The sequence below is a fragment of the Denticeps clupeoides genome, chromosome 7, assembly GCF_900700375.1.
Source record: "Denticeps clupeoides chromosome 7, fDenClu1.1, whole genome shotgun sequence".
Taxonomy (NCBI): Eukaryota; Metazoa; Chordata; class Actinopteri; order Clupeiformes; family Denticipitidae; genus Denticeps; species Denticeps clupeoides.
Window position 1 is genome coordinate 895122 of NC_041713.1, and position 22948 is coordinate 918069.

The 22948-nt window shown below is 52.5% G+C and overlaps 3 protein-coding genes across 3 annotated transcripts; 2 read left to right on the plus strand and 1 right to left on the minus strand.

Annotated features, from left to right (window-relative positions):
- The first annotated feature begins 74 nt into the window (after nucleotides 1–74).
- Nucleotides 75–11331, plus strand: LOC114793661 (transforming growth factor beta receptor type 3-like). Its single transcript, XM_028985757.1, has 17 exons — nucleotides 75–317; nucleotides 962–1119; nucleotides 1853–2022; nucleotides 2093–2230; nucleotides 3288–3462; nucleotides 3539–3713; nucleotides 5293–5437; nucleotides 5525–5717; nucleotides 5792–5931; nucleotides 6001–6156; nucleotides 6525–6617; nucleotides 6693–6893; nucleotides 7354–7728; nucleotides 7795–7873; nucleotides 9928–9987; nucleotides 10074–10175; nucleotides 11087–11331. Exons 2-17 carry the CDS (start codon nucleotides 1008–1010, stop codon nucleotides 11194–11196), a joined length of 2424 nt encoding a protein of 807 aa, XP_028841590.1. The 5' UTR covers nucleotides 75–317; nucleotides 962–1007; the 3' UTR covers nucleotides 11197–11331.
- A 215-nt stretch (nucleotides 11332–11546) lies between these two features.
- Nucleotides 11547–13762, minus strand: LOC114793738 (zinc finger protein Gfi-1b-like). The gene is made up of 7 exons (XM_028985871.1): nucleotides 13669–13762; nucleotides 13479–13535; nucleotides 12551–12796; nucleotides 12301–12458; nucleotides 12083–12223; nucleotides 11839–12004; nucleotides 11547–11764 (listed from the first exon to the last, which is right to left on the minus strand). The coding sequence occupies exons 3-7, from the start codon at nucleotides 12768–12770 to the stop codon at nucleotides 11547–11549; spliced, it is 903 nt and encodes a 300-aa protein (XP_028841704.1). The 5' UTR covers nucleotides 12771–12796; nucleotides 13479–13535; nucleotides 13669–13762.
- Nucleotides 13763–18108: 4346 nt separating this feature from the next.
- Nucleotides 18109–22906, plus strand: LOC114793658 (volume-regulated anion channel subunit LRRC8D-like). Its single transcript, XM_028985754.1, is given in 6 exon segments — nucleotides 18109–18225; nucleotides 18333–18706; nucleotides 18709–19088; nucleotides 20074–20324; nucleotides 20915–21292; nucleotides 21369–22906. Coding segments are annotated over 5 exon segments (2481 nt in total). The 5' UTR covers nucleotides 18109–18225; nucleotides 18333–18342; the 3' UTR covers nucleotides 22477–22906.
- The last annotated feature ends 42 nt before the right edge of the window (nucleotides 22907–22948 follow it).

The following is a 22948-nucleotide window of genomic DNA, read 5'->3' on the forward strand; positions in this document are numbered from 1 at the left end:
ATATATATATATATAAATTCATTTTGAACTTGTCGTTGCGTGTTAAATATAATTTTACATGTGGACGTGCTCTGCTTTTTGTGGTTCTGTGTAAATTATTCCACTGCTGGTTGCCGTGAGTAGAAAGTTCTGCTCATGTGGTTCTCATTCCGCTCTCCTCCTCCTCCTCCTCCCTTCATCCTTCTCCGCCCCTCGCGCGCGTCTCTCCACCGCCTGGCCCCGCCCCTTCCCGGCTCGGGGGGCGGAGCCTCGCTACTTAACCAGATGCGCACGTCGCAGCGCGCGGGGGACGCGCACGTCGCCGCAGAGTCGCGCAGGTGAGTCCCGCACCTGGTTCTACCTGCTTCACCGCGGTTTCACGCAGACTTGATCTCCTCGGATGGTCCAGACCGGACAGAAAGCTGCGACCCGTGGCGGATGTTCTCGATTCTTACTTCTTTATTAATGCGCATTTATATCCGATCCAGAGCAACTTAAAACCTCCACAACTGGTCTTATTAAATATGTCAAGGGAACATTTTATGAACATTTTGCGTTTGAAGCATTCCAGCACCTGGTCTCCACGACAGAGAAGGGTCTAGATGGATGGTCTCCTGTTACCGAGAGAGAGAAGTAGGAGGGTGTGGAGAATCATGCTGGAGAGTTGAGATGATGGATAAATTGAGGAGCATTAGCCCTGATGTAAGATTGTTGGTTTTATTGTGAGTTGTGGTTCTGTTTGCGGTTCTATCTGTGCTGGTCTCCAGCATCGGCCCCTCATTGGCCTGGTGGAGCAGGGGATGAACGAGACTTGGAGACCTTCAGCAGCACAATTATCACAATTATCATGAATTCATGATCTACAAACCTTCTTCCCCTTTCCCTGTTGGACAACTGGTGCCAGTTGTCCTGATGATGACAACAATTCAAGGCTTGTCTGTCTCCCTCTGACGTCCTTGTCATGTGATTGTTGTGTCTTCAGGTTCTAGATGGTGCCGTGATTTCTCGTTGTGTCTCTGTGTCCTTGCATGTCATGGAATAATGTCCACGAGGTGTGGCTCTGTCATGTGAACGTGGACATGACCAACTGGGCGACACGGACTCTCTTCTGCCTCCTACTGTTCGGGACGGAGCATGCAGGTGAGTCGGGTTCGAGGCGGAGTTACCGTATTTTACACCCCACTACCGCTGGAATACAGACGTGGATTCGGTTTCCAATCCACTACCAGCCACGGCGTCCTTGACTAGTGGAGACCGCACTGTGTGCGGATGTCATGTAACTCCAGTGTTATTTCTCACCATATTTCTGCCCGAATTTTCTACTTGTATTTCTGACGTAAATTTTTCAACAAGATTCTACATCAGCGTGAACAGATTTTCAGCAAAGGAGCACATGTCCCTTGTCTCGGGTCTACTGTTTAATTTTATCTGAAGATACGTTCTCACCATGTTCTGTCCCTGTTTTCTGCTCAGGCCAATGCATCGTCATAACATGACTTTACTTTACTTTACTTTACTTTACTTTACTTTACTTTACTTTAATCCAAAGCGACCTACAAGAGGACGACACCAGCAATTCCCATTTGGTTTCTATAGATTGTGAGTTAAAAGCTAAGAGCCCCGATAAGGCCCAACTTGTCAGGAATAGAGCATGCTGGGAATTGTCACGTGCTGGATGAGTTTTTTTTTTGTTCACACACACACACACACACAGACGACAGCAATATCTTTTAAATGTGGCCCAAAATAATGAGATGAGCAGAAGGTAACTGGACGTTTCCTCAGGGTTCCACAGTTGTGTTTTTGTATAAAAGACACGGCAGGAAACTATTTGTAGAATCAAAGATGAATTGTAGTTCCATGACCTTTGCAGAGCTGGGCAAGGGCGCGCAGTGCCCAGTGTCACCAGCAGGGGCGCTGCACCCGGTGCAGGGGTTCCTGGAGCGCTACGAGGCGGGGCCGGGCTGTGCTGCCCGCGAGCGCGGCACCAAAGAGACCCACGTGATCGCTGTGGGGACGGCGTCTCACCACGCCGGCCAGAAGGTGCCGACTCCACCTGTCAGTCTTCTTCTCACACGTTCACCACGTTAACTGATGCAGCATCTCCTCACAGGTCACTGTGGTCCTGAGGCCCTTGTCCCTGATTGGTCCTGCCCATCGACACCTTCTCCTGGTGCTGAACTCCCAGCATGCAGTGCACTGGTGGCTGGAAGGCGAGCTTCTACTGCCTGGCCTGCCTGTGATGGTGCAGGTGGGTATCTTCAGACCTGTTGTAGAACCTCTCTCCTGATGTTTCTTGTAGGACCTCTCTCCTGATGTGTCTTGTAGAACCTCTCTCCTGATGTTTCTTGTAGGACCTCTCGCCTGATGAGTCTTGTAGGACCTCTCGCCTGATGTGTCTTGTAGGACCTCTAGCCTGATGTTTCTTGTAGGACCTCTCTCCTGATGTTTCTTGTAGGACCTCTCTCCTGATGTGTCTTGTAGGACCTCTCCCCTGATGTTTCTTGTTGGACCTCTCCCCTGATGTGTCTTGTAGGACCTCTCGCCTGATGTTTCTTGTAGGACCTCTCTCCTGATGTTTCTTGTAGGACCTCTTGCCTGATGTTTCTTGTAGGACTTCTCGTCTGATGTTTCTTGTAGGACTTCTCGCCTGATGTGTCTTGTAGGACCTCTCGCCTGATGTGTCTTGTAGGACCTCTCGCCTGATGTTTCTTGTAGGACCTCTCGCCTGATGTTTCTTGTAGGACCTCTCTCCTGATGTTTCTTGTAGGACCTCTCTCCTGATGTTTCTTGTAGGACCTCTCTCCTGATGTTGCTTGTAGGACCTCTCGTCTGATGTTTCTTGTAGGACCTCTCGCCTGATGTGTCTTGTAGGACCTCTCGCCTGATGTGTCTTGTAGGACCTCTCGCCTGATGTGTCTTGTAGGACCTCTCTCCTGATGTTTCTTGTAGGACTTCTCGTCTGATGTGTCTTGTAGGACCTCTCGCCTGATGAGTCTTGTAGGACCTCTCGCCTGATGTTTCTTGTAGGACCTCTCTCCTGATGTGTCTTGTAGGACCTCTCGCCTGATGTTTCTTGTAGGACCTCTCGCCTGATGTTTCTTGTAGGACCTCTCGTCTGATGTTTCTTGTAGGACCTCTATCCTGATGTGTCTTGTAGGACCTCTCTCCTGATGTGTCTTGTAGGACCTCTTGCCTGATGTGTCTTGTAGGACCTCTCTCCTGATGTGTCTTGTAGGACCTCTCTCCTGATGTGTCTTGTAGGACCTCTCTCCTGAGGTTTGCTTTATTAATGCTTCCTCCACCAGGTTTCACCCAACTCCACAGTTGGGTCCCAAAATGTGCAGCTGCAGGTGCAGCTGGTGCCCCGGTTGCCATGGAACCCACAGGCATTACTGCGATGGAGCCTGCAGCGGCACGACTCCATCACATCCCTCACCCACACGGCCCGGGCGAATCACGTCTCCATCCGCGTTGGAGAAGGTGAGCAACTTCCTGCACTGTGGCTCCTGCAGATCCGGCGAGCAAGATGAATCTGATCTTCCGTTCTCCACCTAAGACGTGACGATGCCCGAGGAGTGTCACCTGCAGTCCCTGTTCCTGTCCCACAACTACCTGGCGTCGGACGTGCAGCCGCAGGAAGTACGAGGCTGCGCCCCAGCTGGTGCGGGCGGCGCCCGGGGACCTGAAGTGCACGTGATCCGCCTGTGGTCCGCCGGGTCGGGCCTGTGTGGGTGAGATGTGACTGGATTCCAGGCAGATTCCGTTCGGGGGGGGACGGAGGTCCAGATTTCTTCTTGTCTTGTTACCTGAAGATCACAAGTTAATTTTCTCAACGTTTCACACGAGACCAACGTTGGCGGCCTAGTGGGTAACACACTCGCCTATGAACCAGAAGAACCAGGTCCAAACCCCACTTACTACCATCGTGTCCCTGAGCAAGACACTTAACCCTGAGTGTCTCCAGGGGGGACTGTCCCTGTAACTACTGGGTGGTAGTAGCCTAGCAGGTAACACACTCACCTATAAACCAGAAGAACCAGGTCCAAACCCCACTTACTACCATCGTGTCCCTGACACTTAACCCTGAGTGTCTCCAGGGGGGGACTGTCCCTGTAACTACTGGGTGGTAGTAGCCTAGCGGGTAACACACTCACCTATAAACCAGAAGAACCAGGTCCAAACCCCACTTACTACCATCGTGTCCCTGAGCAAGACACTTAACCCTGAGTGTCTCCAGGGGGACTGTCCCTGTAACTACTGGGTGGTAGTAGCCTAGCAGGTAACACACTCACCTATAAACCAGAAGAACCAGGTCCAAACCCCACTTACTACCATCGTGTCCCTGACACTTAACCCTGAGTGTCTCCAGGGGGGGACTGTCCCTGTAACTACTGGGTGGTAGTAGCCTAGCAGGTAACACACTCACCTATAAACCAGAAGAACCAGGTCCAAACCCCACTTACTACCATCGTGTCCCTGACACTTAACCCTGAGTGTCTCCAGGGGGGGACTGTCCCTGTAACTACTGGGTGGTAGTAGCCTAGCGGGTAACACACTCACCTATAAACCAGAAGAACCAGGTCCAAACCCCACTTACTACCATCGTGTCCCTGAGCAAGACACTTAACCCTGAGTGTCTCCAGGGGGGACTGTCCCTGTAACTACTGGGTGGTAGTAGCCTAGCAGGTACCACACTCACCTATAAACCAGAAGAACCAGGTCCAAACCCCACTTACTACCATCGTGTCCCTGACACTTAACCCTGAGTGTCTCCAGGGGGGGACTGTCCCTGTAACTACTGGGTGGTAGTAGCCTAGCAGGTAACACACTCACCTATAAACCAGAAGAACCAGGTCCAAACCCCACTTACTACCATCGTGTCCCTGAGCAAGACACTTAACCCTGAGTGTCTCCAGGGGGTACTGTCCCTGTCACTGCTGTTTGTAAGGTGCTCTGGTAAATGCTGTAAATGGACAGACACCGACAGACACGTGATAAAAGTAATAATGAATGACGGTAACGCGTGACCAGATATTATTTCTTTTATCACGTGTCCGTCGGTGTCTGTCCATTTACATTTACAGCAAACCAACCAAAAGAAACATCTCACGATAACAACAGAACAAAAAACAGCTTGACGTGGCGCCCCAATGTAATAACATACACTTTTGGAGGCGGAGTCTGACAGCAGCTCCGCCCCCCACGCTTCTACCAGCGTACGCTACGAACCGTTTCATTGGCGCTTGGATGGATCATTTTCCCTCTTTATTTGAGCTGATGGACGGACCGTTGTGTTGTGGTGTCGCTCAGCTCCCTGCAGGTGGAGGTGACCGTCTCACTGCTGCCCCCGGTGGCCGACGGCGGCTGGCACCGGGTGGTGCTCGTGCTCAGCAGCGCGGTCCCGGTCAACTGGGCCCTGTCTGTCCCTGGCGTGCGAGGGCGCATCACCGTCTATGTGAGAAACGCGCTCTTCGTCACCGGAACCGGCACGCGGCGTCGCGTCTGCTCCATCTGATTCTTGTTGTGCTTGTTTGTCCCTCAGGCGTCCAACAGCGTGACCCCTCTTCACCCCCAAAAGCCTGATCTCACCATGAGCAGCGTCCTCAGCAGCGAACTCCTCACTGTCCAGGACCCGCTGCGGTGGACCAACGAGAACGGCTTTCCGAAGGTCACGTCGTACACGGAAGCCGACTTGGCCAACCGCTTCGTGGTCAGGCTGGCGGGGGGCCGGACAGGTCAGGACTCGTCTTGTAGATGCTGAATTCCACATGATGTCCATGAAAGACGGTGACCTGCGTCCCTCCCTCAGGCCACCCGGCCGCCGCGCTGCCCCTGTGGCTGCAGAAGCTGCGACTGAGTGGCGGCGGCGACCGGGCCGTGGCGGAGGCGGTCAGCGTCCGGTGTCACGATGGCCGGCTCTCCGTGGCCTTGGACCGGCACGTCCTGCAGGTACCACCCTGATCGCGAGGAGGGGACACAACCGCTGAACTCTGACCTAAACCGACCCCTCACTAACAGACCCTGACCATCACGGTGGCCGCCGCGACCCTGCGCGACCCTCACTGCCGGGCGCAGTCCAACGGCAGCCACTTCCTGCTGGCCTTCCCGGTCATTTCCTGCGGGACGGAGGGGCTGCTGGAGGGCAGCAGCAGGGGCGTGCAGTACCAAAACACGGTGAGAGGGGGCGCCGTCACCTGAACATAATACCGATCGTTCATTAAAATGGTCCAGGAGAGGCAGAACACATAATTATAATAATTGAATGATAAATATAATTGTATGAGAATACGGTAAATGAAGATCTGGACTCCTGGCGCTGAATATTGGACATTAAAGAATAAAGTGAATACGGTTCTGCAGGCTGGACTGGTTACGAGTTCTTTATCGCCGCCGTGCGGTGCTGTGACCCGGGTCAGGGTGCCCGGGACACTGTGGCCCCGCCCCCAGGCCTCGTCCGAGCGAGCGGTCGGAGAACCGAGGGAAAGGTCGGCCATTAACCCATTGTTGAGATCTTCTACTCTGATGATGGCGTCTGGCTTCAGGTGTTGCTCTGGAGTCAGGAACCGACCGGCAGCCTGAAGAACGTCACCACAGAGTCACGGCAGCAGGACCCCCGGTCCCCACTGGCCATACATGTGAGCGTCTCCTCCTCCTGCTTCAGGTCTGTAGAGGAACCCTGACTGGACCTTTTTACTTATCTCTCCATGTAGATCAGATGCGTGGCTCCAGCCCCTGCAGCGCCCGCATCATCAGACGGGGAGGTGGGGGCGCGGCGTGACCGGGGTCCCCCCTGGGCACCCGGATCCCGGGCCACTCCTCTGCTCACCCTGCAGCTCTTCGTGACGGAGCATTACGAGAACAGGCCGTCGGGGCCCTGTGTGATCACAGCAGAGAACCGCGTCTACGTGGAGGTGTGTGTGTATATGTGTGTATGTATGTGTGTATGTGTGTATATGTACAGTATGTCTGTGTGTATATGTGTGTATATGTGTGTATGTGTATGTATGTGTGTATATGTACAGTATAAGTGTGTGTATGTGTGTGTGTGTATGTATGTGTATATATGTGTGTATGTATGTGGTGTGTGTATGTATGTGTGTATGTATGTATCTGTGTGTGTGTGTATGTATGTGTGTATATGTGTGTGTGTGTATGTATCTGTGTGTGTGTATGTATGTGTGTATGTGTGTGTATGTATGTGTGTTGGTGTGTGTATATGTGTGTATGTGTGTGTGTATATGTGTGTGTGTGTGTGTATATGTATGTGTGTGTGTGTGTGTGTGACTTGCTTCTTGTTTTATCTGCTGCTCTGTGTTGTTATTACGTCCCCGTCTGGTTTCTGCTCGGCGTCCGTTACTTGTTTGCTACCAGATCTCCGCCCAGACGAGCTTCACCGGCGGGGTGGAGGTCCTGTGGTGCGTCGTCTCGCCCCTGTCTAACCCCCGAGCCTCCCCTGGTTGGCCGGTCATCGCGAGCGGCTGCTCCATCGACCCCTCGCTCATCCTGACCCCGGCGAAGAAGGCGGGGGGTGACGAGGACGCGCCGGGAGCGGGGCGTGCCGGGGAGGACGAGCCCTCCAGACTGCGCTTCAGCTTCATCCTGAGGCCGGTCTACAACAACTCCATCCAGTTCCTCCACTGCGGCCTTCGCCAGTGCAGCTTCGCGGCCCAGGAGGCCACGGTGCCCAGGGTCTGCCAGCGGGGCGTCCCCATCCCAGGACTCGGAGCGCGGCGCGCCAGGGAGGAGGTACGAATTCAGGAAGTTCCTCCATGCTGGAGGTGAAAGTAGAAAAGCTCTCCCTCTCTTTTACAGTGCGAATGGAGGAATCTGTCTCGGCCCATGCTGGTCACGTCTCCCATGGTGCTGATCGGACGCCTGCCGCCTCCTGCTGGTCAGTTGTGTTACTCTGATGCTCCTGTCCCACGTTAACCGAGCTGTCCCAGCCGAGTCCCCTCTACATTGAGGCTTAGTGTGTGACTTCAGACTTATAAATTCGTGCAAAACCAGTCCCTCCAGGAACTTCAACATGGTTTTACTTCCATGTTACCAAACATGCCGGCATGTGCGACAGGAACGATTTCTACCAAGGCCGTCATTGTGGTCCTTTTCACAGCAACACAACTTTTCTCAGAACTTTTCACTAAAGTTGCCGCAAATTCAGGGATTTTAGATTGCAAAAATCACAAAAGTATATCACAAACCTGGAAGGACTGAAAAATGGACCTGGCAACCCTGGTGACCGGATCATTATTTATCTGTCTAGCTTGCAAACGTACAGGGAGTGCAGAATTATTAGGCAAGTTGTATTTTTGAGGAATGATTTTATTATTGAACAACAACCATGTTCTCAATGAACCCAAAAAACTCATTAATATCAAAGCTGAATGTTTTTGGAAGTAGTTTTTAGTTTGTTTTTATTTTTAGCTATTTTAGGGGGATATCTGTGTGTGCAGGTGACTATTACTGTGCATAATTATTAGGCAACTTAACAAAAAATAAATATATACCCATTTCAATTATTTATTTTTACCAGTGAAACCAATATAACATCTCCACATTCACAAATATACAGTTCTGACATTCAAAAACAAAACAAACAAATCAGCGACCAATATAGCCACCTTTCCTTGCAAGGACACTCAAAAGCCTGCCATCCATGAATTCTGTCAGTGTTTTGATCTGTTCACCATCAACATTGCGTGCAGCAGCAACCACAGCCTCCCAGACACTGTTCAGAGAGGTGTACTGTTTTCCCTCCTTGTAAATCTCACATTTGATGATGGACCACATCATCATGAGATGGTTCTCAATGGGGTTCAGATCAGGTGAACAAGGAGGCCGTGTCATTAGTTTTTCTTCTTTTATACCCTTTCTTGCCAGCCACGCTGTGGAGTACTTGGACGCGTGTGATGGAGCATTGTCCTGCATGAAAATCATGTTTTTCTTGAAGGATGCAGACTTCTTCCTGTACCACTGCTTGAAGAAGGTGTCTTCCAGAAACTGGCAGTAGGACTGGGAGTTGAGCTTGACTCCATCCTCAACCCGAAAAGGCCCCACAAGCTCATCTTTGATGATACCAGCCCAAACCAGTACTCCACCTCCACCTTGCTGGCGTCTGAGTCGGGCTGGAGCTCTCTGCCCTTTACCAATCCAGCCACGGGCCCATCCATCTGGCCCATCAAGACTCACTCTCATTTCATCAGTCCATAAAACCTTAGAAAAATCAGTCTTGAGATATTTCTTGGTCCAGTCTTGACGTTTCAGCTTGTGTGTCTTGTTCAGTGGTGGTCGTCTTTCAGCCTTTCTTACCTTGGCCATGTCTCTGAGTATTGCACATCTTGTGCTTTTGGGCACTCCAGTGATGTTGCAGCTCTGAAATATGGCCCAACTGGTGGCAAGTGGCATCTTGGCAGCTGCACGCTTGACTTTTCTCAGTTCATGGGCAGTTATTTTGTGCCTTGGTTTTTCCACACGCTTCTTGCGACCCTGTTGACTATTTTGAATGAAACACTTGATTGTTTGATGATCACGCTTCAGAAGCTTTGCAATTTTAAGAGTGCTGCATCCCTCTGCAAGATATCTCACTATTTTTGACTTTTCTGAGCCTGTCAAGTCCTTCTTTTGACCCATTTTGCCAAAGGAAAGGAAGTTGCCTAATAATTATGCACACCTGATATAGGGTGTTGATGTCATTAGACCACACCCCTTCTCATTACAGAGATGCACATCACCTAATATGCTTAATTGGTAGTAGGCTTTCGAGCCTATACAGCTTGGAGTAAGACAACATGCATGAAGAGGATGATGTGGACAAAATACTCATTTGCCTAATAATTCTGCACTCCCTGTAAGACAACACCGGATGCATTCAGATGTACTATGAGAAGGATACACGTGCATCTGGATATGTTATTTTTGTGTGTGTGTGTGTGTGTGTGTGTGAAGGAAAAGTGCTTCTAGAGCCAGGTGTGACGATGCCACTGCAGCCCGCCCCTTTCCACAGTGGTGAGTGGCGTTTAACACACACAGCTGCACACGTTCTGAGCCGTGGGCGTCGGTGTTGGACCGTGTCCCCTCTTCGTGTCCCGCAGGCTCCGGGCTGGGCACGGGCGCCGTGCTGGGCATTGTGTTTGCAGCGTTTGTGATGGGCATCTGCCTGATGGGGGCGCTGTGGTGCATCTACACATGCACAGGTAACCAGAATTCACACAGATCACATGCATGCTAGTGTCCAAACACTTTGTAGAATAGGACCGAGAGACAGAGGTGGGTAGAGGAGCCAAACATTTTAATCAAATATTTGGAGTGTTACTCCAGAGTATAAAAGTATGTAGTGATAAAACTACTCAGGTACTGAGGAACTTGGATTGTAACATCTTACTTATTTTTAGAAACAATATAAGCATGCTAATTCTGGTATTTTCCCAATAATAATTTTAACATATTAAAGTATGATTTGTAGTAATTAATAACTAAATCTGAGCGTACAAACTATTTTATATATGCTAATTATAGGTTATATATATATATATATATATATATATATATGTGTGTGTGTGTGTGTGTTATAAATATTAAATATAACAGCTAAACGATAACGCTAATTCTTTTTTTACATTTTCTAACAAAACATTTAAAACGCTAAAAGAGTCGATATGAAAGACTGGAATTCTGTATTCTTACTGTAACCTTTTCCAATTAACCCATTATTTATACTGTAACCTTTAGTTTTACTCTGGACATGGTCCCATCCGACATGAGTTTTATGCCGCCCCGATTTGTTTGGTCATGTGACTGCATGGCTACGTCTGATTGGCGAAACGGTGTCATGTGACTGCATGGCTACGTCTGATTGGCGAAACATAGTGACGTCAAAAATAAAGCATTTTTTTTCATGGTTTTAAAAAGTGACGAGTCGAGTTTCTAATTCACAAATGTACCGAAGTAAACGTATAAAGTATCGTGTTTTAATAAACCTGCGGTGCCGCACAGCGTGATGGGAGAACAGTCCCATGAACGAACGTGAACTGAGGAGTCGACTCCCGGTCGGCTCACGGTCGGCTCCAGCTGTTACCGAAGTTGAGGGTGATTCGCTGTTTGTCAGGTCCTCGCCCCCGTGATGGCGGAGAGGGGGTCCCGCAGGACGGAGTGGACCAGAACACGGGCCCCGGGAGCCAGACCGCGCTTCTGGGCCAGTCCAGCACCTCCGTGTAGTGGCGAGCAGCTGCTGGGCGAAGGGCGGCGGGTAGAATGTAGATCTATGCGGATATAGATCTGTAGTTTCAGCAAAGTAAACGGTGTTTCTTAAAATGTCTATTCTGTTGATGGAAACCTGTGTTAATAGTTTTATGTTTGTGTGTGTTGTGTATTCTGTATATCTGTGAAAATGTGTGTTTTAGCAATGAGAGGTTGTGTCTGTGTGTATAAACGGCAGGTATCAAATGTTGTTTTGTTGGTTGCTTTTCTGATGTTTCATTAAAAATGTAGATCTGTGGTACAGCAACAGTCATTTATTCTATTAAAAAAAATCCTATGAATATATTATAGTTATTGGTATTACATCGTCACACGTTTACAGGATATAATAAAGTAGTGGGGTCAGTGCTGCTGTTGCTGCAGTGGTGCCCCTGGTGGCGCTGCAGGTCCACCTTGCGCTGGAAGCTGCGGGCGCAGCGTGTGCAGCTGAAGGGCCGGTAACCGTCGTGCTTACGGCCGTGGGTGATGAGGTTCGAGCTCTGACTGAAGGCCTTTCCGCACACCGCACACACGTGGGGCTTCTCACCTGCGGCACACACAGGACACTTTAACCAGGACCGAATCCAGCACGACATTTTATGGCGGTTCCGTGTAAACGACCTGTGTGTACGAAGGTGTGCTTCTTCATGTCGGACTTCTGGTGGAACCTCTTGCCGCAGTAGGGACAGGGGTACGGCCGCGTGTCCGAGTGGATCAGCAGGTGGGTGGACAGGGTGGACGACCGCTTGAACACCTTTCCGCACACCTTGCACACAAAGCTGCGCTCCTGAAACAAACTCGCGTTCAGGCGGACGAAGACACCAGTTGCATGATGGGAGCCACCTGCGACCACGCCTAGGCTGACCTTCGGCCTCGCATAGACCCCCGCTTGTCGGAGACTGTACCCCGGGTCCAGGCCCGGGTTGGAGTCGACGCATGGGATGGGGACCCTGTCGACATGTGACCTGCGAAGGTGGGACACCAGGCCCACAGCCGAGGTCAGCACCTGACCGAAGAACCAGACAGGAACCGTTCTAGACGCCGTATCCAAGAAAAAGCAGGAGAATCAGCAGCAGAACGCACCTTCTCGCACAGAGGACATTCGCAGAGAGGACCCTGGATGTTGATGAGCTGTCTGTGGTTGAGCAGGGCGTAGACCAGCCTCTCCAGCTCCATCTTCCTCTCCGCACCCGCCGAGGGCGGGTCCGGCCGAGGCGGACAGCGGGCGTGTCTGGGCGCGTCTGACCAGGGAACAGACAAGATGGAGTCATGTGATCAGCGACGTGGTGGTCGGCTGGCGTCCTGCGGGCTTCTGGTGACGCGGGACCAGTACCTTCTGGCCACCTGCACCAGTGGCCGACAGGTGGGGCTGGATGGGTGGCGGTTGTCATGGGAACCAGCGTGCCACCAGCTGCTGCCATTTCGGCCTCCTGGTAGAGAACCGGGCTGCTGTGGGGCGCGGCCACTTCCTGTAACAAGTGCGAGTGGCGGCGGGCGGAGTGGGCGGCGTGAGACCCCGCCTTTTTACTCTTGACCAGGAAGGAGCGAGGCATCACAGCCGGAGAAAAAGTCACCGAAACTGAAATAAATGAAATAGAAGATGAGCAGCTACGGTTCCAAAAGTAGAAAGAAATGATTCTGACTGATGGACAATTTTTCTGAGTGTTTGGAGATAGAAATGACTGGGAGTCAAATGAAGAACATTTTTGAATAAACATGTTTCGAACTCGCACCTGTCAGTCGGAATATTCCGTTAAAAAGCGCCAGCGTCTGAGGTTTGGACACAAACCAGCAGAAAGCAGCCGACCACCTGCGCTGCGCATCGCCGTGCTTTATCACGACCTGGAATCTGGCGCCCTGTTTCTGCCTCTCGGCGCGGCACAAACGCGCAACTCGCAAATCCTCACAGCTCTACAGGCCAGATTCTGGCCAAAAGGCCGGAAAAGAAGATATTTGGACTGAAACTCACCTTCAGAAAGGAATGATTAACAACATTTCAATTCTAATTACAACACTGGTTATGGAAGTGATCGAACCGGCATCTAAAGTGGCTAAAAATTAAACGCTGAAATTATGTTTTCAATTTAGATAAAGTATTAATTTAGAAGAAATTTAGGACAGAAGGTTTTGAATTTGGACTCTGAAATTATTACAGAAGTACAGAAATACCCCTATCATGCACATACATAGACGTATAAAATATAACAGATGAATCGTAGTTTTTAAAAGGCTCTGCAGTCATTTAGTCGAAATTTTCTCACCTTTAAGGAGCAGCGCTGGACCCTGGCAGAAGCTGCTGGTCTTCTGAGATCTTCTCCCTGAGAACCAGAACGGGCCAGCGAGCGACAGGGAGGTCAGATTTGAGGTTGACGCTTTGGTTAGACGCTGCTGAGGATTCTGGGGGTTTTACGGTCACGTCTCGCTGGCGTGAGAGGTGGCCGAGGTGCTCACCTGTAGGTGTTGACTCCTCTGCAGCAGTGGTGCCACCCGTCACGCAGTGTCACCCTACGGGGGAGAGACGGGACCGCCACAGCAGCGACTTCCTACTGATGGCAGACGGGTTCAGAATATACCAACCTGGACGGCCATTCTGGGTAAATCGGTGTGAAGCCCCGCCCACTTCACCCAGAAGACCCTCCATCTCGGGACCATCAGGAATGTATTACTGGCTCAGAAGACGTCATGATCCAGTAACCAGGGCCAGACGATGATGCACGTGTGTGTGTGTGTGTGTTTTGTACACTGGCTTCATTATCTTGTGTTTGTGGGAAAAGTAAAGTGAAAGTGATTAGTAGTCACATTAGTGACACACCACAGCACATGGTGACAAAGTGAAACGTGTCCTCTGTGTGTTTTACCAGGGACAGTCCCCCCCAGGAGACACTCATGGTTCGGTGTCCTGCTCAGGGACACCATGGTAGTAAGCAGGTTGGAGCCGTACGTACGTTGAGCTGCAGCGTGTTTGGTGAGAGAGAGAGAGAGAGAGAGAGAGACACCTGGCAGTCGGGTCGTGTGGTCGGCGGTGCCAGTGCGGTCGCGTCCGCCTGGCAGCTCCAGGTTTTCGGGGGGCGGGGCGGAGTCGAGGCGGAGCGGTGGGCTTGGTGGGGGTCCGTCTGATCTTCTTTCTAGGAACTGCTGTTTGGGGGGTTTGGGGGAGGGATGGAGGGGGGACGCGTTCACCGCTTCTCTCTGGTGTCACGTTCCTGCCGGGGTGAACAGTTTTTACATTTCAACAAAACACGTAGATGCTGGAACCGCCTCGACTTTACTGAATTTGTGTAGAATTGTGCATCCATCCAGTAAAGTGAAGTGATTGTCACATGTGTCACAGTGAAATTTGTCCTCTGTATTTAACCATCACCCTGTGTGAGCAGTGGGCACCATGACAGGCGCCCGGGGAGCAGTGTGTGGGGACGGTGCTTTACTCAGTGGCACCTTGGCGGCTCGGGAATCGAACCGGCAACTTCTGATTACGGGGCCGATTCCTTAACCGCTAGGCCACCACTGCCTAGTCCAGGCGTGAAGCTGTGAAGGACGGCAGCTTCATACACACGTTAATAACACAACCAATCAAGAAGTTCACTTGGCTCGCTTGGCCTCCTCTTCATCTTGATTTTGGGGCAGTGTTGGCCAGGCGGTTAAGGAAGTGGCCCCGTAATCAGAAGGTTGCCGGTTCGAATCCCGATATCCGAGGTGCCACTGGGGTGCCACTGATTAACTTTTTTTCATGTTGTCATTATGGCATGTTGTGAAAAATGTCGTTAATCCATTTTGGAACAAGGCTGTAATAAGAAAAAATGGAAAACTGATACACTTTCCAGACGCACTGTATAGGTTGCTGGTTCGAATTCCGATCTGAGGCACTGAGGTCCCCTTGATGAAGGTCCCGTCCCCACACACTGCTCCCTGGACGCCTGTCGTGGTGCCCACTGCTCACCAAGGGTGATGGTTAAATACAGAGGACACATTTCACTGTGTAGTAGTAGGGGAGGGAGTAGCCTAGCGGGTAACACACTCGCCTATGAACCAGAAGACCCGGGTTCAAATCCCACTTACTACCACTGTGTCCCTGAGCAGGACACTTAACCCTGAGTGTCTCCAGGGGGGGACTGTCCCTGTAACTACTGATTGTAAGTCGCTCTGGTTAAAGGGCGTCTGATAAATGCTGTAAATGTAAATGTAAATGTAAATGCTGTGCTGCTGTGTATTACAATCACTTCACTTTCACTTTAACAGCCGTAGTTTCTAAAGTGGGCCGGAGAAATGAGAACTGGACGGACATTTCTTCTTAAAATACCGCAATTTGACCGATCAACAACTTTACTGTTTACTGAAGACGCCGGAATTTTAAAAAGGATTTTCTCCAGATGCATGATGGCTGACCTGCTCACTGTAGTTCTCAGAAAACCACTAAAATTGGGTCCTCATCTGAGCTAATTCTCCAGTTCAGCGTTGGAAAATGATGGAAAATGATGTAATTAGGAAGGCAGCAGAATAAATGTCGAATTTACACATTTGAAAACGATTTGCACGGAACTCAGGCCGGGATGGGCACACCCGGCGCTCCTCTCCTCGGGTCAGCCGGTTCCACGTTACGGCGTCTGCGTGTGGTTTGGTGGGCGCCACTTTCTCACGCTTCACTGCGGCTCTGCGCGGATCCCACGGCCGCTTCTTAGAAGATGACGGTGGTGAAATAAAGCCTGATGTCACACACACACACACACACAAACACGATGGGGATTAGAGAACGCAACGTCACCCCAGCAGTTCACCCAGCGTTGTGATGACAGGAACCTCTGTCCTGGTGACCTTTTGGTGACCCCGGGCGAAGAGTCATCTACAGGAACGCGGGTGGCGCGGTTCGCTGTGCCCGGGGCCGTCCTCTTCGTCAGTGTGAGAGCTGAGTGGGCGAGCGAGTGGGCGAGTGAGGGGGCGTGGGAACGCAGGGCTTCTGCTCTGGGGGTCTGATTTACAGGTCGTTCACAATCTGAGCCAATCAGAAGCAGCGTTTCAGTAACATGATTATTTTTATTGGTAATACTTTCTTGGTTTAAATGACGCTTGGTGGTCGTTGGTGAACTCAGCCTGGTTTACGTAGACCCTGTCTCCCCGGGGACTGAACTAGTTATACATGACCACGTTGATAAATCTGCCACCATTTCGCAGCACGAGGATCGATTCTGTCGCCGTGGCGAACGTGTGAAGACTCTCTGTCACACACACCCCACCCTCCACACCCTGCTGTCAATGTGTGAAGCCACAGGCCTGAGAGTGACGGCCAGTATCCTGTCTTAGACGCACACATTTACAGACACTCTCACACTCACACAGGGTGGTAGTAGCCTAGCAGGTAACACACTCGCCTATGAACCAGAAGACCCAGGTTCAAATCCCACTTACTACCATCGTGTCCCTGAGCAAGACACTTAACCCTGAGTGTCTCCAGGGGGGGACTGTCCCTGTAACTACTGGTTGTAAATCGCTCTGGATAAGGGCGTCTGTGACTTCATGCAGTTTGTCACTGTTGGGTCAGTGGTGGCCTAGCGGGTGATCGGAAGCTAACTTGTAATCGGAAGGTTCCTCGAATCCCTTGATCAGGGTCCCGTCCCCACACACTGCTCCCCGGGCGCCTGATGGTTAAATACAGAGGACATGTGTCACCGTGTGCTGCGCTGCAGTGTCTCACAGTGACTCTTACTTTAAATGTTGAGATTTGACATCAGTGAATCTGAAACCATCTGCGGGGGACGAATATCTTTGCACATGTGCAGCGCACATGCTACATGCATAACATAAGTGCAAAGCAGTCTAATAAAGAAGCTCTCTCTCGAAACATAATAAATTATGTAGGAGTTGAAATAGCCTAGTGGGTAACTATGAACCAGAAGACCCAGGTTCGAACCCCACTTACTACCATCGTGTCCCTGAGCAAGACACTTAACCCTGAGTGTCTCCAGGGGGGGACTGTCCCTGTAACTACTGATTGTAAGTCACTTCCCTGAATAAGGGTGCCTAGTAAATGCTGTAAATGTAAATAATTTCCACTATGATGCATTTAAATGCATCACTGAATGTTACATGTAAAACAAAAACACCCTGAAAAGTGAAAGATTGAAAACAGACATTGAGGTGAAACTATAACTCCATAACTTCCTGTACTACATACCAACACTTGCACACTCAGACATGCACATTTTGCACAGATACACAGTTTAGTTTTATTAAAACTTGAATTCCTGGTATGTATTAATCATACAATATAAGTAGGTGGTAGAAGCCTAGTGCGTAACACACTCGCCTATGAACCAGGAGACCCGGGTTCATACCCCACTTACTACCATCGTGTCCCTGAGCAGGACACTTAACCGTGAGTGTCTCCAGGGGGGGACTGTCCCTGTAACTACTGATTGTAAGAAGCTCTGGATAAGGACGTCTGGTAAACGCTGGAAATGTAGATGCAGAATTTCAGGAACCGCACTGCAGTGTTCAGGGTAAAAACGGTATAATAATCTTGTTCAAGTTGAACTGAAATCTTTTCTTTCATCACCCCCTGCTGTATAAACCGCCATACTACAGCCCTGTATGAACAACAAGATGGAACAAAAATTATTTTTATTTAAATTTTATTCAGTTAATAAACTTATTAATTTATAATGTGAACTATGAAGTAAATTGCATTTACAATCACAAATGTCTTCCTTTGTCGGGAAAAAAATGAACTCCGTGTTGCCTCAACCGCTCAAGAATACGTAAATTAAAGAGGTAAAAAAGCAAATTTAACCCGCACACACAAAACACACAGAATCTACTGATTATTCGTTTTATTTCACGCACATTTTCACCAAGACTGGCAACGCAGTAGCCAATCAGAAGACCTGGGGACCCCCTTTGCCATGACAACAGTAGAGGGCCCCCAAGCACGTGTCCCCGGGCCGGGCCCGCCCTGCCAGACAGACAGGAACCGGACTGCGCCGGAGACCAGCAGCCTGATCCGGAGAGAGCGCCGCTGTGAGTTCCTGCATTTACTAAAACACACTTTTAAATCCCAGAATGAAGAATATTATTATTGTTATTATTATGGAGAAAATTGAATTTTAAAACACGTCCACCGTCAGGGTGTAAGCGATGTTCGCCCTGTCCGAGCTGACCGCGCCCAGCGAGCGCCAGAGCAGCTGCAAGCTGCTGAAGCCGTGGTGGGAGGTGTTCATGGACTACCTGGTGGTGCTGATGCTGCTGGTGTCGGTGCTGGCCGGGACCCTGCTCCTGTCGCGGGACCGGGTGCTGTGCCTCCCCCTGCCCTCCGCGCCCTCCAACCGAAGCCTGGCACCCCCGAGCGGCCGGAGGACCAACCTGGACTTCCAGCAGTACGTGTACGTCAGCCAGGTGTGCTACCACGAGGCGCTGCCCTGGTACTCCCGCTTCTTCCCCTACGTGGCGCTGCTGCAGTCCCTGCTGCTGCTGGCCAGCGGCTGCTTCTGGCTCCACTTCCCCTCACCTCGTCCCGCATCGAGCACTTCCTGGCCATCCTGGCCAAGTGCTGCGAGTCGCCCTGGACGTCCCGCGCCCTGTCCCGCGCCGCCCGGCTGGACCACGCCCGGGGCCTCCAGCGCCGCCGCTTCAGCCTGGACTCGGGCACCGACAGCCCCCTGCTGGTCAGGTGCGACAGCACGTCCACCGCCGCCACCTCCAGCCTGTCCTCCCTGTCCTCCTCGGGGCAGGACCCTCCCCCGCAGGCCGGCCGCGCCGCGCCCGAACCCCCCCGCCAGCCGGCGGCCAGTCTGGACGGCAGCGACGGCGAGCAGGCGCGGGGCCTGTTCGAGAGGGTGCGCCGCTTCCGCGCCCACTGCGAGCGCTCCGACGTCGTCTACAAGGTGCCCGTCGTCCCCGTCTTATTCCGGATAATCTGCGCCGCCTCGGGGGGGGATTTAATACCAGAACCCCACGCCGGTACAGAGACGCTTTCAACCGGGAAATCAGGGACGCCTTTACACTTTAGACTTGTCACGTTCCTAAATCTCAGGGTCTAAGCTGAAGTCTCTTTATATAGGTGGAGGTGACCAATAGGCAGATAGTAGGTGGAGCTGGTAGGTTTCAACTCCTCCCACAAAGTCAACCTAAAAGAGACAAAAAACAGCCAGTCACACAGAACGTGGGAGAGTGCGTCCAGGGACGTAACGGGACGCGCGGGAGAGTACGTCCAGGGACGTAACGGGATGTCCAGGGACGTAACGGGACGCGCGGGAGAGTACGTCCAGGGACGTAACGGGACGTCCAGGGACGTAATGGGACGTCCCTGGACGTAATGGGACGTCCCTGGACGTAACGGGACGCGCGGGAGAGTACGTCCAGGGCCGTAACGGGACGTCCAGGGACGTAACGGGACGCATGGAGAGTACGTCCAGGGACGTAGCGGGACGCGCGGGAGAGTACGTCCAGGGACGTAATGGGGACGTCCAGGGACGTAACGGGACGCATGGAGAGTACGTCCAGGGACATAACGGGACGCGCGGTAGAGTACGTCCAGGGACGTAGCGGGACGCGCGGGAGAGTACGTCCAGGGACGTAACGGGACACGCGGGAGAGTACGTCCAGGGACGTAGCGGGACGCGCGGGAGAGTACGTCCAGGGACATAACGTGACACGCGGGAGAGTACGTCCAGGGACGTAATGGGACGTAACGGGACGCGCGGGAGAGTACGTCCAGGGACGTCCAGGGACGTAACGGGACGCGCGGGAGCATATGTCCAGGGACGTAGCGGGACAGTACGTCCAGGGACGTAATGGGACGTAACGGGACGCGTGGGAGCATATGTCCAGGGACGTAACAGACTGTAAGGTCTCCGTGTTGGATTTCAGGTGTACATCGCCCAGACGGTGTTCAAGGTGCTGCAGTTCCTGCTGATCGTGAGCTACACGGGGCCGCTGCTCGGCTCGCTGTCCTTCACCCACACCTGCCGTCCCCGCGCCCGCGCCCTGACCGGGTACAGCACCTTCCAGTGCTCCCACGTCCTGGCCTCTGTGCTGCGCAAGCTGGTCCTGGCCTACCTCGGCCTGGTGGGGCTGTCCGGCCTGCTGGGGCTCTACACCCTCTGCTGGATCTGCCACAAGTATGGCTGACCCTTGACCTTTCCTCTTACGCTGGTTGAGTTCAGATAAGAACCAACATATCTGTGTATGCATCGACATTTACATTTCCAGCATTTACCAGAGCGACTTACAATCAGTAGTGACAGGAACAGTCCCCCCCTGGAGACACTCAGGGATAAGTGTCCTGCTCAGGGACACGATGGTAGTAAGTGGGGTTTGAACCTGGGTCTGCTGGTTTGTAGGCGAGTGTGTTACCCGCTAGGCTACTAGCACCCAGTAGTTACAGGGACAGTCCCCCCCCTGGAGACACTCAGGGATAAGTGTCCTGCTCAGGGACACGATGGTAGTAAGTGGGGTTTGAACCTGGGTCTGCTGGTTTGTAGGCGAGTGTGTTACCCGCTAGGCTAATACCAACTTGCTGTGTGTTTTCTGTATTATTCAGAGCGCCTTATAAACAGTAGTGACAGTAAATGACACTCAGGGACACAACGCTAGTAGGTGGGGTTGGAACCTGGGACTTTGTGGTTGAGTGATTGACAGTAAATTCTAAATAACATTATATCAGTAATAAAACCAGTATTATTATTATTTGTGTCTTTAATGTCCTTAGGTCTTTGAGACAATATTCCTTCCATTGTCTACAAGAGACGGTGTTCATGCTGGACGTGCCGGACCTGCACAATGACCTGGCCTTCCTTCTGCACATGGCGGACCAGTACGACCCCCTGCTGGCGCAGCGGCTCTCCGTCTTCCTGTCTCCGGTGAGCGAGACGCAGCTGCTGGAGGAGGGTGTGGAGCGGCGCTGGGGGGCCGAGCGGCTGCGCTCCATGACTTCCTGCGACGCCCAGGGACGCCGCGTGCTGCAGCTGGTGGCCCTGCCGCGCCTGCCGCCCGCCCTCTTCACCCTCGGCCAGCTGGACGTCCTGAAGCTGGAGCTCATGGCCGACGCCAAGCTGACGGCGCAGGTGTCCAGCATGGCCGCTCTCAGGTAAAGGGACGCCGCTCGTCTCCGGGTCACTGCGCGGGTAGACAGATGACGGCAGGAGGCGTGCTTTTGTGCGCAGGGAGCTGCACCTGTACCACTGTCCTGCCGCGGTGGAACCCGCAGCCCTGGCGGTGCTGCAGGAGCGCCTGGAGGTCCTGCACCTGACCTTCACGCAGGCGGCGGAGGTCCCCGGCTGGGTCTACTCCCTGCACGGCCTGCAGGAGCTGCACCTGACCGGCCGCCTCGGCTGCGAGGGCGGGGTCGGCCGTGGCTGGGCCATGGCCAGCCTCCGCCAGCTGCGCCACCTCCGAGTCCTGGCGCTGCGCGGCGCCCTGCAGCGCATCCCCGCCGAGCTGGCCGAGGTGGCGGGCAGCCTGGTCCGCCTGGAGGTCCACAACGAGGGGGCGCGGCTGCTGGTGCTGACCGGGCTGCGGCGCGTGGCCGGCCTGGCCGAGCTGCGGCTGCAGGGGTGCCGGCTGGAGCGGCTGCCCTCCGCCCTGCTGGCGCTGGCCGGCCTGCGGAGCCTGGACCTGCGGCGCAACCACCTCCGCACCCTGGAGGAGCTCCTGGCGCTGCAGCACCTGCGGCGCCTCCGCAGCCTGCGACTGGCCCAGAACCGCGTGCTGGCCCTGCCCGCCAGCGTGGGCGTCCTGCGCGGCCTGGAGCTCCTGGACCTGTCCCACAACCAGCTGCAGAGCCTCCCGCCCGCCCTCTTCACCCTCCGCCGTCTCCGCCGCCTCTACCTGGACGCCAACCTGCTGGAGACCCTGCCGGCGGAAGTAGGGGCGCTGGCTCTCCTCGCCGAGCTGGACCTGAGTGGGAACAGGCTGGAGCGGCTGCCGCCGGAGCTGTTCAGCAGCTGCGTGGAGCTCCGCTGCCTGAACGTGGCCCACAACTCCCTGTGCTCGCTGCCCCCGGGCGTGAGCGGCCTGAGCCGGCTGACCAGGCTGGACCTGCGGGGGAACAGCCTGGAGGAGCTGCCCCTGGAGGTGGGGTGCTGCGCGGGGCTTCGGGGCGGCGGCCTCCTGGCAGAAGGCTGGCTGCTGCACTCGCTGCCCCAGGCGGTCAGGGACTTCCTGCTGCAGCCTCGCCCTCGCTCCTGTTCGTCCACCGAGGAGTCGGACACCTTTCCTGCCTTTTCCACGTCCCAGTGGTGCTTCCTGTCTGCAGCCGAGTCTCAGATATGACTACTAATATGCTCTCATTTTAACAAACTCTGAATAGCTGGAATAAACTAGTCGTGGAATAACATGCAATAACATGCACCAGAGTTCCAGGACGAGTAAAGCAGGAGAGAAGTTGATGCAGACCCAGAAATTCCCAGCACCCTCTTTATTCTGTATAGATCATAAAGAAACTGCACCTTTGCACTTTTTGGATAACGCAGGACCAACTGAATTTCATACTTAAAGCGCGCTTTTTCAATATTGTACAAACCAAATGTACAGCATAGTAATTTACGTTGTATTTTCATTACACAATATAAGTGACTCAACGGATAATATATATAATTGTAATAAAGGGGGCTATGCTCTAAATGTTGCTGTCTTAACGTCACTAAAAATAACTGTCATCGTGTGTCGTGTATAATTATTTACATTAAATAACAACAAACTATCCGTGTGCATTTCATCCATTTATTCGATAATATTTTAACAA

Bases quoted from the DNA above. Each gene is read 5' to 3' on its own strand.
- LOC114793661 (XM_028985757.1), top strand. From the start codon at position 1,008: ATGTCATGGAATAATGTCCACGAGGTGTGGCTCTGTCATGTGAACGTG. The intron at 1,120-1,852 runs GTGAGTCGGGTT...TGACCTTTGCAG, and splicing joins GTTCGGGACGGAGCATGCAG to AGCTGGGCAAGGGCGCGCAG. The intron at 5,438-5,524 runs GTGAGAAACGCG...TTTGTCCCTCAG, and splicing joins GAGGGCGCATCACCGTCTAT to GCGTCCAACAGCGTGACCCC.
- LOC114793738 (XM_028985871.1), bottom strand. From the start codon at position 12,770: ATGCCTCGCTCCTTCCTGGTCAAGAGTAAAAAGGCGGGGTCTCACGCC. The intron at 12,459-12,550 runs GTACTGGTCCCG...TTCCCTGGTCAG, and splicing joins CTGGTGCAGGTGGCCAGAAG to ACGCGCCCAGACACGCCCGC. The intron at 11,765-11,838 runs GTCGTTTACACG...TGTGTGCCGCAG, and splicing joins GCACACCTTCGTACACACAG to GTGAGAAGCCCCACGTGTGT.